Source organism: Cebidichthys violaceus, unplaced genomic scaffold, assembly GCF_023349555.1.
Source record: "Cebidichthys violaceus isolate CVI_PGR_0920_01 unplaced genomic scaffold, fCebVio1.0.p SCAF_41, whole genome shotgun sequence".
NCBI lineage: Eukaryota > Metazoa > Chordata > Actinopteri > Perciformes > Stichaeidae > Cebidichthys > Cebidichthys violaceus.
The window spans coordinates 1,988,795-2,004,823 of NW_027176606.1; the positions used below are offsets into that span (position 1 = coordinate 1,988,795).

The 16,029-nt window shown below is 37.5% G+C and overlaps 2 protein-coding genes and 1 long non-coding RNA gene across 3 annotated transcripts; all 3 read right to left on the reverse strand.

The window, feature by feature from the left end:
• Positions 1-511: 511 nt before the first annotated feature.
• LOC137885992 (C-type mannose receptor 2-like) lies at positions 512-11,094 on the reverse strand. The gene is made up of 5 exons (XM_068728361.1): positions 11,006-11,094; positions 10,478-10,518; positions 9,908-10,285; positions 2,130-2,468; positions 512-1,418 (listed from the first exon to the last, which is right to left on the reverse strand). Exons 1-5 carry the CDS (start codon positions 11,074-11,076, stop codon positions 1,072-1,074), a joined length of 1,176 nt encoding a protein of 391 aa, XP_068584462.1. The 5' UTR covers positions 11,077-11,094; the 3' UTR covers positions 512-1,071.
• LOC137885993 (uncharacterized) lies at positions 2,927-7,007 on the reverse strand. Its single transcript, XR_011104934.1, has 4 exons — positions 6,927-7,007; positions 5,359-5,458; positions 3,391-3,431; positions 2,927-3,198 (listed from the first exon to the last, which is right to left on the reverse strand). It is a non-coding gene; the product is annotated as an uncharacterized lncRNA (long non-coding RNA).
• LOC137885949 (C-type mannose receptor 2-like) lies at positions 7,594-9,882 on the reverse strand. The gene is made up of 3 exons (XM_068728307.1): positions 9,849-9,882; positions 9,216-9,554; positions 7,594-8,500 (listed from the first exon to the last, which is right to left on the reverse strand). Exons 1-3 carry the CDS (start codon positions 9,880-9,882, stop codon positions 8,154-8,156), a joined length of 720 nt encoding a protein of 239 aa, XP_068584408.1. The 3' UTR covers positions 7,594-8,153.
• Positions 11,095-16,029: the final 4,935 nt, after the last annotated feature.

Below are 16,029 nucleotides of genomic sequence, written 5' to 3' on the forward strand. Positions count from 1 at the left end.
CAGTGGGCTTCTTGCTGCGCTCAGTCTGCTGCCATCTGCTGGAAGAATCCAGTACAGCATGTAAAGCACCTCCAAGTCTTCAGACCAATTCAGACTGGGAGCAGAGGGGAGGTGGATTGTATCAGAAAGTTACTGAATTACATAGATTTCATTTACTAACATGCATTTAAAAGCATTTATGTTTGTTAATCTGAACATCCAGTGTCTGCTGACTCATTCCTGGAGAGAAATAAAATCAACCAATCAGTTTATATAAGAAGCAACATCTACAAGAGAGTAGATTACAATCTGAGACCCAAAATATGTCATTTTTAACCAACTTCTAGGACGAAACATAGGAGTGTTTTCTGACCTGGATGAACAAAATCATTTGTCTGTGAATTAAAAATCAATGTTTAAAAATGAATCAGTTTCATGGTGTGACAGTTGGATAGTTTGGTTGGGTTTAAGAATAGGTTAAAGGAAAGAATAGTTTGGGCTAAAACAGGCAGAAAAAAAGAGAAGACCACTCTATGATTTAACAGTTTATTAATCCTCAGAGAAAGCAATCATCTGTTTACATAGAACTCCATAAATGATCGTCAAAGATGAAGATTTTACATGATGAAAGCATATAACCACAACCAGCTACTCAACATAACGGGATACAAAAGAAGGCAAAATGTTCCATTTTTAATATGTGGAAGCAAAATCAAACCAGCATGTAAATCGTTGTATTTATTCCCATTCCAACCATACAATGCAACCCTCAAAAGATGAATAAACAATCTATATTTTAAGAGAAAGACAAAACAACAACTTCATAAAGTAATAAGTGATCATTCAGGTGTTCCTGGATCACAATAAGGAGACAGAAGAACCTGCTACAGGGTCACATTCTTAGTAATCTTGTGAAACGTTCTGATTGACTTACATGTAGCCACTTTCCCCAATATAAAATCTGCTGTTGGAGATTCCTACGTTTCCCAGAATGCCATTCCATAAACCCAGAGGATAAGGATACATAAAAGTCACACCACTGCAAACAACCTGAGTAAATATATAGAACGCCCGTCACCAGTAGATTGGGTTTTAATGCTTAGTGCAGATGAAATTAAACTCCATGGAACCATTCTTCTTGAACCAATTATGCTCTCCTCCTGTTTCCATGGCTCCATTATTGCCACATGTATCCCTCTCACGGTAAGGTGACCAGTTACTGTAGCAGACGATCTCATCAGTGACCCAGAACCATAAACCCTCAGTGCAGCTGGAGAGCAGTCCCGTCCAGACGTAGGGAGAGTTGGCCTGCTTGGCTACCTCTTCGGCCCATCTCTGCTTTTGAGGGTCAGTGATGGAGACCAGGTCACGGTGGTTCTCTCTGCAGTAAGTCAAGGCCTGCTCCCAGGTCTTGTTCTCCTTGATCAGGATCACTTCATCTGTCACAGTAGAGATAGACACAAACACAGGATCATAGCAGCAGCTTTGTTGCTGTTCTCTTGATGGTTGAGAGCACTGCGCTCCAATATGGTCACTTTAAATCACTGCCTACATGTTTGCTGCTGATGCTGATGATCTTTAAATGTCTTCCACAACTTTTAAGGGATCAATTGTTTTTATAATAGTGTATATTCACCTGAAAACAGTAATCTTTGTGTTTTGGTTAGAATGAGTCGTTTATATCTACATACGGAGCGGGTCCTCTTCAAGGAGCCGGCCGCCATGTTTCTACGGTAACCCAGAAAGGACAAATCAACCTGCTTTGACTACCCGACCGTGGTCGGTAAACACAGAGGGGACACCGTTGTTGTGGTCTCCAGGGACGGAAAACAAAAACACGAGAAACCAACGTTGGTCTTGAGGAGCTGCAGCTTTTATTTCCTCCGTACATTCACTCAACTACCTCTCTTCTTCCCCGTCTCTCTCTCTCTCTCTCTCTCTCTCTCTCTCTCTCTCTCTCTCTCTCTCTCTCTCTACTACACAGAATAATAATTGTAATCTGAAACCTCACCACTAGATGGCGCCATATCCCTACACAGTGGACCTTTAAGTGATCATTTATTTTATAGCAGCATCATAACAAAGTCTCTAACATGAACAGGATTAACATGAAGAAGCAGATGGAGCTCATGTACATAATAAGTACTCACCATCATAGCAGAAGAAGGGTTTTTTCTTACTGCATTCATCAGAGCTCCATTTTCCATTAGACACAGTCATAGCACACTTCTTGTCGTCTTCATCTTTAAATTGATCCGGATCCCAGAACCTGAAAGAGAAACTACTCTCATCTGACCACCTCCAGGTGTCTCTGAACAGGCCGATCCACAATTGTTTAGCTTTCACAGACTTTATCTCAGTCTTGAATTCTTCATCATTTAACTGAGTGAGTCCACTGACCAGGTCAGTGTGATGTTCTCTGCAGTAGCTCTGAGCCTCTAGCCATGTCTTCGTTTCATTCATCAAATGGAATTTCTTTTGATTTTTTTCTGTGGAATGAACAGAAAAACTTAATAAATACACATTATTATTAGTTATTTCCTCTCATAAAATCATATTTTCTTACTTTAAACATGTGAAATAAACATGTGAGATAGATTAACATGACTTCACTACAGTTTCAGATATTTACTAGATGAAAGTGTTTGGGATAATAAGGTGGATCACATCATTTCTTGTAGAACATAATACAAATTAAAGTAGTCTATACTTGATAAGGATTCATTTTGTTTTTATCCCCATACCTCAAAAAAAAGATGAAGTATATGTCCACATGGAAAACTATAGTTAGACAGGGTGATATTCTGTATACACATAACATTATTAGCCACATGTTCTCACCATCGTAGCAGATAAATAGAAATCTCCGAGAACACAGGACATCGAACCATTTGTGATTCTTCATCACCACACAGTTCTCAGGAATGTTCCTCGAATCATTCGGCTCCCCATCTTCCCATTTTGTCTCACTATCACTGAACTTCACCTCTGGCAGAGACCAGAGCCACGTCCTGTTGACATTGGTTTGGTTGTGCAGTCCAATCCAGGCTTCACCTTGATGACTTGCTGAGTCATTGAGTCTCTTCATGTCTGTCATGTCAAACACTTTGGCCAGGTCAGTGTAACGCTCTCTGCAATACGTCTGGGCTTCCTCCCAGCTCTTCTTCTCTTTAACTAAGTGGTACTCGTAGAGGCGACACAGACAGAAGGAACACTGACCTGATAACAGAGACAATACATGTGTTCAGTACTGGCGGTGAGAGAATAGCAAGAATGTTATAAAATGACATCATGCCCCTTCATTTAAAATGGGGCTCTGAGTGCTCTTAAGTAGTGTGAGACGTACAACTGTTGTTAGCTGAAGTGATTCTAGCTAAAAGAAATGAAAACAGTAGCAGATGATCCACTTACCCATCAGAATGAGCACAAACAGACTCCACTGCATGTTTGCTCTGTTAGATGAAACGGATATTTTAGAGTGCAGTGAACCAAACACAATTATTTGAACAGCTTGTCTCCATCTGTTTGTTCAGTTATAATAAAAAAAACACGATCACTGCCTCCAGTATACACAGTTAAGTCTAATAAGGAAGAGGAATGGTAGGAAATATGCAAACTGTAGTCAAACCAGAACTAACAATACGCATGCATAAATGTATTTTATATTATCCCAGGTTACTTATTTGAATAAAATACAGATAACACAACAAACTAAAATGAATGCTTCTGTGTAAGCTTGTGATGTTCTGGAGTTTGCTTCTGTTATCAGAATTATTGTCATTTTCTTCAATGAACAGGTGATACAAGGAATAAGAGGAACACCTTGTGAGATGCTATCGACCATGACAATGAATCAGTCAAGTCAACGGACTTCTGACTCAATGTCATGAAAAACTACACATTGTACTGTGAGCATTCATTCTAACTGATTGCATTATATTGTCAGGTGTTCTTGTTATTGTGTCCACAGCTAGAACATTACGTATTACACTGCAAAGTTGCAATTACAGTTGTGCTGTCGTTATGAATCATAAAATAAAGTCTGGTCAGGTTTCTGTGTTATGAGTGAACAAACCCTACTGCAAATGATATTTAGTGTCATTGGAGAAGTAAGATTTGCTGATAATTAGTATTCACTAATACAACAATATAAAAATGTAAAAAAAAAATAATAATCCAGAAACAGGCAGAAAAAGTAAAAGGTGTTAATTTAGCCCTGAGTATTGTCTGCAGAGCAAGCTGCATGCTGGATTATTCTTTTTTTTCTCATTGTGTCCACACTTTATACAAAAACAAAACTGAACATTTTCATGCAATGATTGTCCCCCATCTGACCTACTGCTTAACCAGCTGGGCACAAGCCAGCAGCACAACATTAACATCTATTCATATTCTCCATAAACAAGCTCTAAAAACACTTGATAAAAAACCCAAAAGTCACCATCACTGCAATATCCTCAACAAACACCATATCTTGAGTTGGGAGAACCTCATTAAATTCACTGATGTTTGTCTGCTTTTTAAAATTGTACATGGTATGGCCCCGCCTCCGCTTAGTGATTTTATTAAACAAAGCGCTCAAAGCAGCAGACTCACGAGATCTGCTTCAAGAGGTGATTGTGTCATTTCACATAGGTCAAGCTCTTTTAGCTAATCTACATTCTCTGTGAAGGCAGCTCACTGGTGGAATACTCTGCCACCACATATACGCACACAAAACATTCAAACACAGCCTTAAGGAAGGGCTTGTTGCCAATCAGGTGTGCAAACATTGATGTGCCGTCTGTCCTGTCTGCTTGTTTTGCCTATATGTCCACTTGTCTTGTTCAGTGTTGCTATCTTCCATGTTTGATGTGTGTTATGTGTCTCAGTGTTATATATGTGCTTGTACTGTAGGTGGGTTTGTTCTGCTCTGCTCTAGTGTCGAACACTTTTCTTTTGCTTATATGTGTATTAGTTTTGTCTATACGTTAATGTCTATCTATGAATCTTAATTCCATTTTATTTGACATTTTTTAATTTTTAGGCAGCCTTTGAACATCTGGCCGGGGACAGCAGATGAAAACTAGCCTCTCTGGCTAACTCTGGCTAACCTACAGTTTCACTGTCGATTGGTGTGCATTGTCCCTGCAAAATAAATAAACAAATAAATAAAATAAACATTTAGTAAAATTCAGATTTAAATACAATCAATTGTGAATATAAATCTTGTTATAAATAAGCGGATTTGTTTTGGAAGTCAAATAGAAAAATGTAAAGTGTCAAATCTGATTTGATGTTAGATTACGTGAAATATAAACTGAAGAAAGACAATGTTTCTCTGTCCACCTCTGCACAATAAACACGATATTAAAATGACAGTAAAGAATGGTAACTTACATCTTGTGAGTCTTCCTCTTAGACGCTTCACGCTGGTGTCTCTCCTCACGTACTGATGAAGACTCACACATCAACCAGACAGATGCTCTCTTTTAGCCTCCTGAATGCCAACATTTGAATATTGAAATACAGAAGTCGGAGACGTCCATCATAGAGGAGAAAGGGTCCATTGATGACCAGTCATTTACATGATATAACAGGTAAACAAAGAGGAACACACTACCCTGTTGACTGTCCAACACGCAGGTGAACGACGTCATTCCAAAGAAATATACTAATAAGGAGAATACTTTACATTTATGTAAACTGTTCTAAAAATACACATTCTTGCTTTGACAACAATTCAATTTGTAAAATCCAAAGTTAATATTTTCCTCCTGAGTTTGAGGGTTAGTGTGACGCCGACATGATTCTAAACCATTTTTTGGTTCTTTTTCTATTTATATATTCATATATTTCACGATGATATAGAATTCCATTACAAGATCAGTCAATTGATATGATCATGAATAAGTTTTGGGCTTTTGGTGTGCAGTTTATTTTTTACCAATGTATTCTAAACTACTCAAACATTGAAATGGCTCTGTTTACATTGTTACTGTTCATTTTTGATGCATGTTTACATACAAACAACAAAGTAGAGTAAAAGATACGTCTTAAAGGAGCGCTGTGTAGGATTTAGTGGCATCTAGTGGTGAGGTTGCAGATTGCAGAGAGCTCATTCCAAGCAAACAAAAACAACGATTCTTAGTTTCAGGTGATTATACACTCATGAATTATGTTCCATATCTGCTAATAGATGCCCCTAAATGCTACACACCTGTCCTTTAATCAAGCAGTTGTTTTTCCATGTTCAACACAACTAAAACACACGTTCTGTCTCTTTTTCAGCCCCTAACATTCTAAGTGTGTCACTATTATTTCCCCAAGTCCTTTAGTTTCTGATGACAGGTGACTTTGTGTGTGTGGAGCGGGAAACAAGCAAAGAATTGAGCCATTGTTGTTTTCTTTGTTTGTGTCTTCATGGAATCAGTATGGGGCTGAATCCAAGATACCACTTCTGTAAATTCATGTCCAGGGAATAATCCTGTCCATGCTCACTAATCTCGCCCGTCTTCGTTTTTTCCACTTGAGGCTTAATACTTTATTCACTCTTTGATAGAGAGGCATGTATACAAGTCTACAGAGTGAGATCAACACCACTCTGTAGCTGTGCTGCATACAAACACTTCTGTTAATCTCCCCACTGTGCACCAATCATCACACTAACATGTCAGAAATATGATCTAAGTAAAGTAACCAGAAGAACATGTTTTCTAAGTTGCCATAATTAACTATTGGTTGTACATTTTGAATTAGATAAAATACAAGTAAATATAGTCCAGGACAATATTCTCAGTTTTCATCTCTTAATTGTGATTTTAAAGAAAGATTTATGTTAATCCATCAATACAATATTAAGTAAGTGAAGAAAACTTCTTGACCTACTTTTTTTTTTTGAAACAGATAAATGAGAAAAGAAAACTGTAAACACAAAACAATATGAATAGCAGCATAACTGGACTCACCCTCAGCTGCATGATGTAATGGTTAATCATCAAAACTTGTGGAAAACAATCAGAGAAACTGAGAGCAGCTGCTGCACCGACAATAACTACCTCCCACTGTGATTGGCTGTTGCTCTTAATTGTCCAATTTGAGTTGAAATGAGACTCTGTCGTCATCAGTGGGCTTCTTGCTGCGCTCAGTCTGCTGCCATCTGCTGGAAGAATCCAGTACAGCATGTAAAGCACCTCCAAGTCTTCAGACCAATTCAGACTGGGAGCAGAGGGGAGGTGGATTGTATCACAAAGTTACTGAATTACATAGATTTCATTTACTAACATGCATTTAAAAGCATTTATGTTTGTTAATCTGAACATCCAGTGTCTGCTGACTCATTCCTGGAGAGAAATAAAATCAACCAATCAGTTTATATAAGAAGCAACATCTACAAGAGAGTAGATTAGAATCTGAGACCCAAAATATGTCATTTTTAACCAACTTCTAGGACGAAACATAGGAGTGTTTTCTGACCTGGATGAACAAAATCATTTGTCTGTGAATTAAAAATCAATGTTTAAAAATGAATCAGTTTCATGGTGTGACAGTTGGATAGTTTGGTTCGCTTTAAGAATAGGTTAAAGGAAAGAATAGTTTGGGCTAAAACAGGCAGAAAAAAAGAGAAGACCACTCTATGATTTAACAGTTTATTAATCCTCAGAGAAAGCAATCATCTGTTTACATAGAACTCCATAAATGATCGTCAAAGATGAAGATTTTACTTGATGAAAGCACATAACCACAACCAGCTACTCAACATAACGGGATACAAAAGAAGGCAAAATGTTCCATTTTTAATATGTGGAAGCAAAATCAAACCAGCATGTAAATCGTTGTATTTATTCCCATTCCAACCATACAATGCAACCCTCAAAAGATGAATAAACAATCTATATTTTAAGAGAAAGACAAAACAACAACTTCATAAAGTAATAAGTGATCATTCAGGTGTTCCTGGATCACAATAAGGAGACAGAAGAACCTGCTACAGGGTCACATTCTTAGTAATCTTGTGAAACGTTCTGATTGACTTACATGTAGCCACTTTCCCCAATATAAAATCTGCTGTTGGAGATTCCTACGTTTCCCAGAATGCCATTCCATAAACCCAGAGGATAAGGATACATAAAAGTCACACCACTGCAAACAACCTGAGTAAATATATAGAACGCCCGTCACCAGTAGATTGGGTTTTAACACTTAGTGCAGATGAAATTAAACTCCATGGAACCATTCTTCTTGAACCAATTATGCTCTCCTCCTGTTTCCATGGCTCCATTATTGCCACATGTATCCCTCTCACGGTAAGGTGACCAGTTACTGTAGCAGACGATCTCATCAGTGACCCAGAACCATAAACCCTCAGTGCAGCTGGAGAGCAGTCCCGTCCAGACGTAGGGAGAGTTGGCCTGCTTGGCTACCTCTTCGGCCCATCTCTGCTTTTGAGGGTCAGTGATGGAGACCAGGTCACGGTGGTTCTCTCTGCAGTAAGTCAAGGCCTGCTCCCAGGTCTTGTTCTCCTTGATCAGGATCACTTCATCTGTCACAGTAGAGATAGACACAAACACAGGATCATAGCAGCAGCTTTGTTGCTGTTCTCTTGATGGTTGAGAGCACTGCGCTCCAATATGGTCACTTTAAATCACTGCCTACATGTTTGCTGCTGATGCTGATGATCTTTAAATGTCTTCCACAACTTTTAAGGGATCAATTGTTTTTATAATAGTGTATATTCACCTGAAAACAGTAATCTTTGTGTTTTGGTTAGAATGAGTCGTTTATATCTACATACGGAGCGGGTCCTCTTCAAGGAGCCGGCCGCCATGTTTCTACGGTAACCCAGAAAGGACAAATCAACCTGCTTTGACTACCCGACCGTGGTCGGTAAACACAGAGGGGACACCGTTGTTGTGGTCTCCAGGGACGGAAAACAAAAACACGAGAAACCAACGTTGGTCTTGAGGAGCTGCAGCTTTTATTTCCTCCGTACATTCACTCAACTACCTCTCTTCTTCCCCGTCTCTCTCTCTCTCTCTCTCTCTCTCTCTCTCTCTCTCTCTCTCTCTACTACACAGACACTGGCTCTGAATCAACTGGTTGTAATCTGAAACCTCACCACTAGATGGCGCCATATCCCTACACAGTGGACCTTTAAGTGATCATTTATTTTATAGCAGCATCATAACAAAGTCTCTAACATGAACAGGATTAACATGAAGAAGCAGATGGAGCTCATGTACATAATAAGTACTCACCATCATAGCAGAAGAAGGGTTTTTTCTTACTGCATTCATCAGAGCTCCATTTTCCATTAGACACAGTCATAGCACACTTCTTGTCGTCTTCATCTTTAAATTGATCCGGATCCCAGAACCTGAAAGATAAACTACTCTCATCTGACCACCTCCAGGTGTCTCTGAACAGGCCGATCCAAACCTCTCTGTTACTCTCAGGCTCTATCTCAGTCTTGAATTCTTCATCATTTAACTGAGTGAGTCCACTGACCAGGTCAGTGTGATGGTCTCTGCAGTAGCTCTGAGCCTCTAGCCATGTCTTCTCTTCGTTAAACAAATGGAATTTCTTTGGCTTTTTTTCTGTGGAATGAACAGAAAAACTTAATAAATACACATTATTATTAGTTATTTCCTCTCATAAAATCATATTTTCTTACTTTAAACATGTGAAATAAACATGTGAGATAGATTAACATGACTTCACTACAGTTTCAGATATTTACTAGATGAAAGTGTTTGGGATAATAAGGTGGATCACATCATTTCTTGTAGAACATTATACAAATTAAAGTAGTCTATACTTGATAAGGATTCATTTTGTTTTTATCCCCATACCTCAAAAAAAAAGATGAAGTATATGTCCACATGGAAAACTATAGTTAGACAGGGTGATATTCTGTATACACATAACATTATTAGCCGCATGTTCTCACCATCGTAGCAGATAAATAGATGTGTCAGAGAACACGGGACATCGAGCCATTTGTGATTCACCATCACCACACAGTTCTCAGGATTGTTCCTCCAATCATTCGGCTCCCCATCTTCCCATTTTGTCTCACTATCATTGAACTTCACCTCTGGCAGAGACCAGAGCCACGTCCTGTTGACATTGGTTTGGTTGTGCAGTCCAATCCAGGCTTCACCTTGATGACTTGCTGAGTCATTGAGTCTCTTCATGTCTGTCATGTCAAACACTTTGGCCAGGTCAGTGTAACGCTCTCTGCAATACGTCTGGGCTTCCTCCCAGCTCTTGTTCTCTTTAACTAAGTGGTACTCGTAGAGGCGACACAGACAGAAGGAACACTGACCTGATAACAGAGACAATACATGTGTTCAGTACTGGCGGTGAGAGAATAGCAAGAATGTTATAAAATGACATCATGCCCCTTCATTTAAAATGGGGCTCTGAGTGCTCTTAAGTAGTGTGAGACGTACAACTGTTGTTAGCTGAAGTGATTCTAGCTAAAAGAAATGAAAACAGTAGCAGATGATCCACTTACCCATCAGAATGAGCACAAACAGACTCCACTGCATGTTTGCTCTGTTAGATGAAACGGATATTTTAGAGTGCAGTGAACCAAACACAATTATTTTAACAGCTTGTCTCCATCTGTTTGTTCAGTTATAATAAAAAAACACGACCACTGCCTCCAGTATACACAGTTAAGTACACATGTTCTTTTACAGAAACAAGCAGTAAAAGTAAAAGGTGTTATTTTAGCCCTGAGTATTGTCTGCAGAGAAAGCTGCATGCTGGATTATTATTTTTTTCTCATTGTGTCCACACTTTATACAAAAACAAAAGTGAACATTGAGTAAAATTCAGATTTAAATACGATCAATTGTGATTATAAACCTTGTTAGAAATAAGCAGATTTGTTCTGTAAGGCAAATAAAAAAAATTAAAGTGTCAAATCTGATTTGATGTTAGATTACGTGAAATATAAACTGAAGAAAGACAATGTTTCTCTGTCCACCTCTGCACAATAAACACGATATTAAAATGACAGTAAAGAATGGTAACTTACATCTTGTGAGTCTTCCTCTTAGACGCTTCACGCTGGTGTCTCTCCTCACGTACTGATGAAGACTCACACATCAACCAGACAGATGCTCTCTTTTAGCCTCCTGAATGCCAACATTTGAATATTGAAATACAGAAGTCGGAGACGTCCATCACAGAGGAGAAAGGGTCCATTGATGACAAGAATGTGATTTACATGATGTAACAGGTATGAAAGAGGAACACACTACCCTGTTGACTGTCCAACACGCAGGTGAACGACGTCATTCCAAAGAAATATACTAATAAGGAGAATACTTTACATTTATGTAAACTGTTCTGAAAATACACATTTTCCCATTGCCAACAATTCCATTTGTAGAATCCAAAGTCAAGTTAAATATATTTGTACTAATTTAATCTAAACTACTCAAACATTTAAATGCTCCGTTTACATCGTCACTGTTCATTTTTAACGAGTGTTTCACATTATTATCATGGTTTCTGATGTTTGTGTTTTAATACAAATTTGATTGTTACAAATCCAGCTAATAAAAACAGATTTCACAATACACTTACAATACATGTTGCTCCTAGACCTTTACAAACCTTTCTTTTCTTTTTAACCATGTTCAACACAACTAAAACACACGTTCTGTCTCTTTTTCAGCCCTTAATATTGTAAGTGTGTCACTATTATTCCCACAAGTCCTATAGTTTCTGATGGCAGGTGACTTGTTGTGTGTGGAGCGGGAAACAAGCAAAGCATGTAGATGAAGGAACACTGACCTGATGCCTGACCTGTTTCTCCTGGAGAAAAAAAATCATCACATTTACATGAACATAACAAAACTGCACAACAAGAATGAAGACTCTTATGCGACTGTTGAAAATGTTGCAAAAGGCAAATTAGTGCACGCTGTGGTTTGCAGTGAACCCAAAGACTCCTCGTCTTTCCCATCTCTTTCTCTTATCTGAATCACACTGCCATGGAAACACTCATGGTCTGGTGGCTTTTTGTGTCTGGTTTTGCATCCCGGTGGACATCAGACAGTGTGTGGTATTCACCTCCTCATGCTGATAGAGAGCTGCGTACATGTTTCACCATCTGTATATTATTTACATATGACAAAACCTGAAGGCTAAACTTGAAAAGAACAAGAGCGCTCACACATTCATAGCTGTGCTCTATTTAGACACTGCATGGCTCTTTAAAAAAAAAAAACATTGACACATGTGAAATCTCCAAATAAGTTAAATGATAATGATCATACACGCTTTGGCCCCTTAGTTCCAAGCAAGATCATTCTTATCTTAATCTTAATCTATTAGATTAGATTTTAATCTTAATCCATTAGATTATTGTATAGGCATGCACGGTTTAGAAACAGGATTCAGCATCATTTGAGCACTGAATGTTATTACATAAAACAATCTTTCATACAGTTTGCTGGTCTGTTTTAAGTCGGTCGTCTCTTTTATGTGATTTTTTTTAAACATTTTTACGTTGCTTTTGACTATTTGCTGTTTGTCCGTGTATTTACTTGGTTAAACTTTTCATGTGGGATACTCTGATATCATAAATTGAGAGGAAGTTTTTCCTGAACAATACAAACGGTTCAGCAATAGTTAGAATTCAAAACATCCCCGTTACAACAAAACAGGTAGCATTTACTGAAAAAAAGCATTTTATTTGATTACTATGTATTACCAGTTGTCTTTGTCATTGTATCCCAAAAGATTTAAAAATGCAAACATTCATTTGCAAAACTTTTTTTCAAAATTACCCAAATTATTGCAATATATAGTAAATGAGATTTGACACTCTCTGGGTTGAATAGAAGAACTGAATATACTGGATGTACTGTCCACCTCTGCAAATATACACAAACATTAAGTCTCATATAATACATCAGAGTCTGAACTTACTTCCTTTGATTGCTGCTTCACTCTGGTTGTCACATGGATGTCACCATTTCACCATATCAAATAGAAAACAATGTACTGTAAAAGCAAATCTTTAAGTCAACCTGCAGTCCATTTACTTTGAAATGTTTTTGTATTTAAAGACATGAATAAGTCATTGGCCAGAGATCAAGTTTAGTCCAAAAGATTTAAAAAGTCCCAAAAAAATAAATAAATGACTGTAATTTAACAATTATCAAGTGTAAAAATGGCTCAGTAACTATGTTGATGAAGTTATATTATAGTGTTATTTATTACCCAAGTTACATTCATGTTACATCCCTCCCAGTTAAATTGCAATAAGTGCTGTACATGATCTTTGTTTAACATTCACACACATTAGATAGCATTTGAAATACAAAATTCAAAAATTCTCATTCTTCAAATTGATATTCTTCAGTTTCATTCAATTGGCCTTTTTCACAGCAGCCATTTTGACCACAGACCAGAGCTCTTGTATTGTGTATGCTGGCTCACTGGAATGACGGTGACACAATCAGTTACACCGTTCACCCTGCTGTGACGTGTCAACATGGCTGCTGTGAAAAGGGTCTAAAGTCTCAAATTTGCATTCAATAGTCTCACAGATAATACAAATAATTAAACAATTTTAATGGAAAATTGACATTATGGAAGGAAAGTCTGAGAATATTGAATGAAACTGAATATTCTGAATTAACAGACAGTTTCTGTGTATGAAATCATCACACATTTTATTCACCGATACATATAGTAGAAATTCATTACTTTACTTCCAACTGAGATTTGGGTTATTTATGAGTCATCGTCTTGCATCATGACTGACAGGTGTCCTATTGCATGACTGTTCATTTATGCATATATAAAATGTGACATGATGCATTGAAACATTGCAGTGCACAAGTCATGGATACTATATTTATCCATTTTAATGTGCACTAATTGAAATACATTTCATATACTACTTTACTTATAACACATATAATGCTTTTAGTAAATAGCACATATCTTACAAAAAACAAGCAAGCTTTGAGAAGCTCATTTCTCAAAACAAAGAGGACCAAGAACAGACCCCTGTGGGACACCTATTCAAACTAAACGACCAGGGTTCTACCAGAGATAACGACAGAACCATTCAATGAACTGTTCATCTAGGCTCCAAGGATGGTTCTCTTTATTTCAAATATTACATTTATATACACATTATAATATAGTAAAAAGGGAGTTCATTTTTGGAAACATCCCATGCGAGTGTTCATTCCTTATTCTCGATTTGTTTTCAATAATTTATGTACGTCTTTTCGGAGACCTTCAATTAATTTGATTTGTTTTTAAATTGAATGAGCTGCAACAATATATACAATATCTTTATAAACATATAGACGAGTGACAAATTAAAGGAAAAACCTTGATAAACGGCTGGAGATACCAAATGCAGATGCTTCTATAGGACTGTAAGACATGACACAATCAGTCTGTAGCTGATCTCTACTACTAGTTCAGAGACATTCTCTTTGGGTCTGGGTGTGTCTTGTATCGTTTTCTGTTCCAGGTTGTGGCTCTTGCCTGTAAGCATCACAGGGGTCCTCCACTCTTCCTCTCTCTTTGCTTTCACTGGCAGCTGTAGCCGAGTGTGGCCGACTAGGATGGCATCGACATCCTGAAGACAATCTTGAATGCAAGTATCTGCTTTGGTGATATCTTCCATCATTGCCTATGAGAGCTCTTGCGCTGAACGTTCTACACATTTTTCTTTATGTTGAAATATTATAGAGGTTATTTTTTAACCCTCCTCTGGTACCAATCGCATGAATATTTTTCCAGTTCACGATGATATAGAATTCCATTACAAGATTAGTCAATTGATATGATCATGTATTAGTTTTGGGCTTTTGGTGTGCAGTTTATTTTTTACCAATTTATTCCAAATTACTCAAACATTGAAATGGCTCTGTTTACATTGTTACTGTTCATTTTTAATGCATGTTTACATACAAACAACAAAGTAGAGTAAAAGATACGTCTTAAAGGAGCGTTGTGTAGGATTTAGTGGCATCTAGTGGTGAGGTTGCAGATTACATCCAGTTGAATTTGACTAATTCATAAACTACAACATTTGAATGGCTCTGTTTACATTGTTACTGTTCATTTAATTAAGTAAGAGAAGTAAACTTTTTGACTTAATTTTTTTTTGTTGTCTAATGAACTTATGCATTGGCAGATAATTAAGATAATAAAACTGTAAACACAACAATATGAATAGCAGCATAACTGGACTCACCCTCAGCTGCATGATGTAATGGTTAATAATCAAAACTTGTGGAAAACAATCAGAGAAACTGAGAGCAGCTGCTGCACCGACAATAACTACCTCCCACTGTGATTGGCTGTTGCTCTTAATTGTCCAATTTGAGTTGAAATGAGACTCTGTCGTCATCAGTGGGCTTCTTGCTGCGCTCAGTCTGCTGCCATCTGCTGGAAGAATCCAGTACAGCATGTAAAGCACCTCCAAGTCTTCAGACCAATTCAGACTGGGAGCAGAGGGGAGGTGGATTGTATCAGAAAGTTACTGAATTACATAGATTTCATTTACTAACATGCATTTAAAAGCATTTATGTTTGTTAATCTGAACATCCAGTGTCTGCTGACTCATTCCTGGAGAGAAATAAAATCAACCAATCAGTTTATATAAGAAGCAACATCTACAAGAGAGTAGATTAGAATCTGAGACCCAAAATATGTCATTTTTAACCAACTTCTAGGACGAAACATAGGAGTGTTTTCTGACCTGGATGAACAAAATCATTTGTCTGTGAATTAAAAATCAATGTTTAAAAATGAATCAGTTTCATGGTGTGACAGTTGGATAGTTTGGTTGGGTTTAAGAATAGGTTAAAGGAAAGAATAGTTTGGGCTAAAACAGGCAGAAAAAAAGAGAAGACCACTCTATGATTTAACAGTTTATTAATCCTCAGAAAAAGCAATCATCTGTTTACATAGAACTCCATAAATGATCGTCAAAGATGAAGATTTTACATGATGAAAGCATATAACCACAACCAGCTACTCAACATAACGGGATACAAAAGAAGGCAAAATGTTCC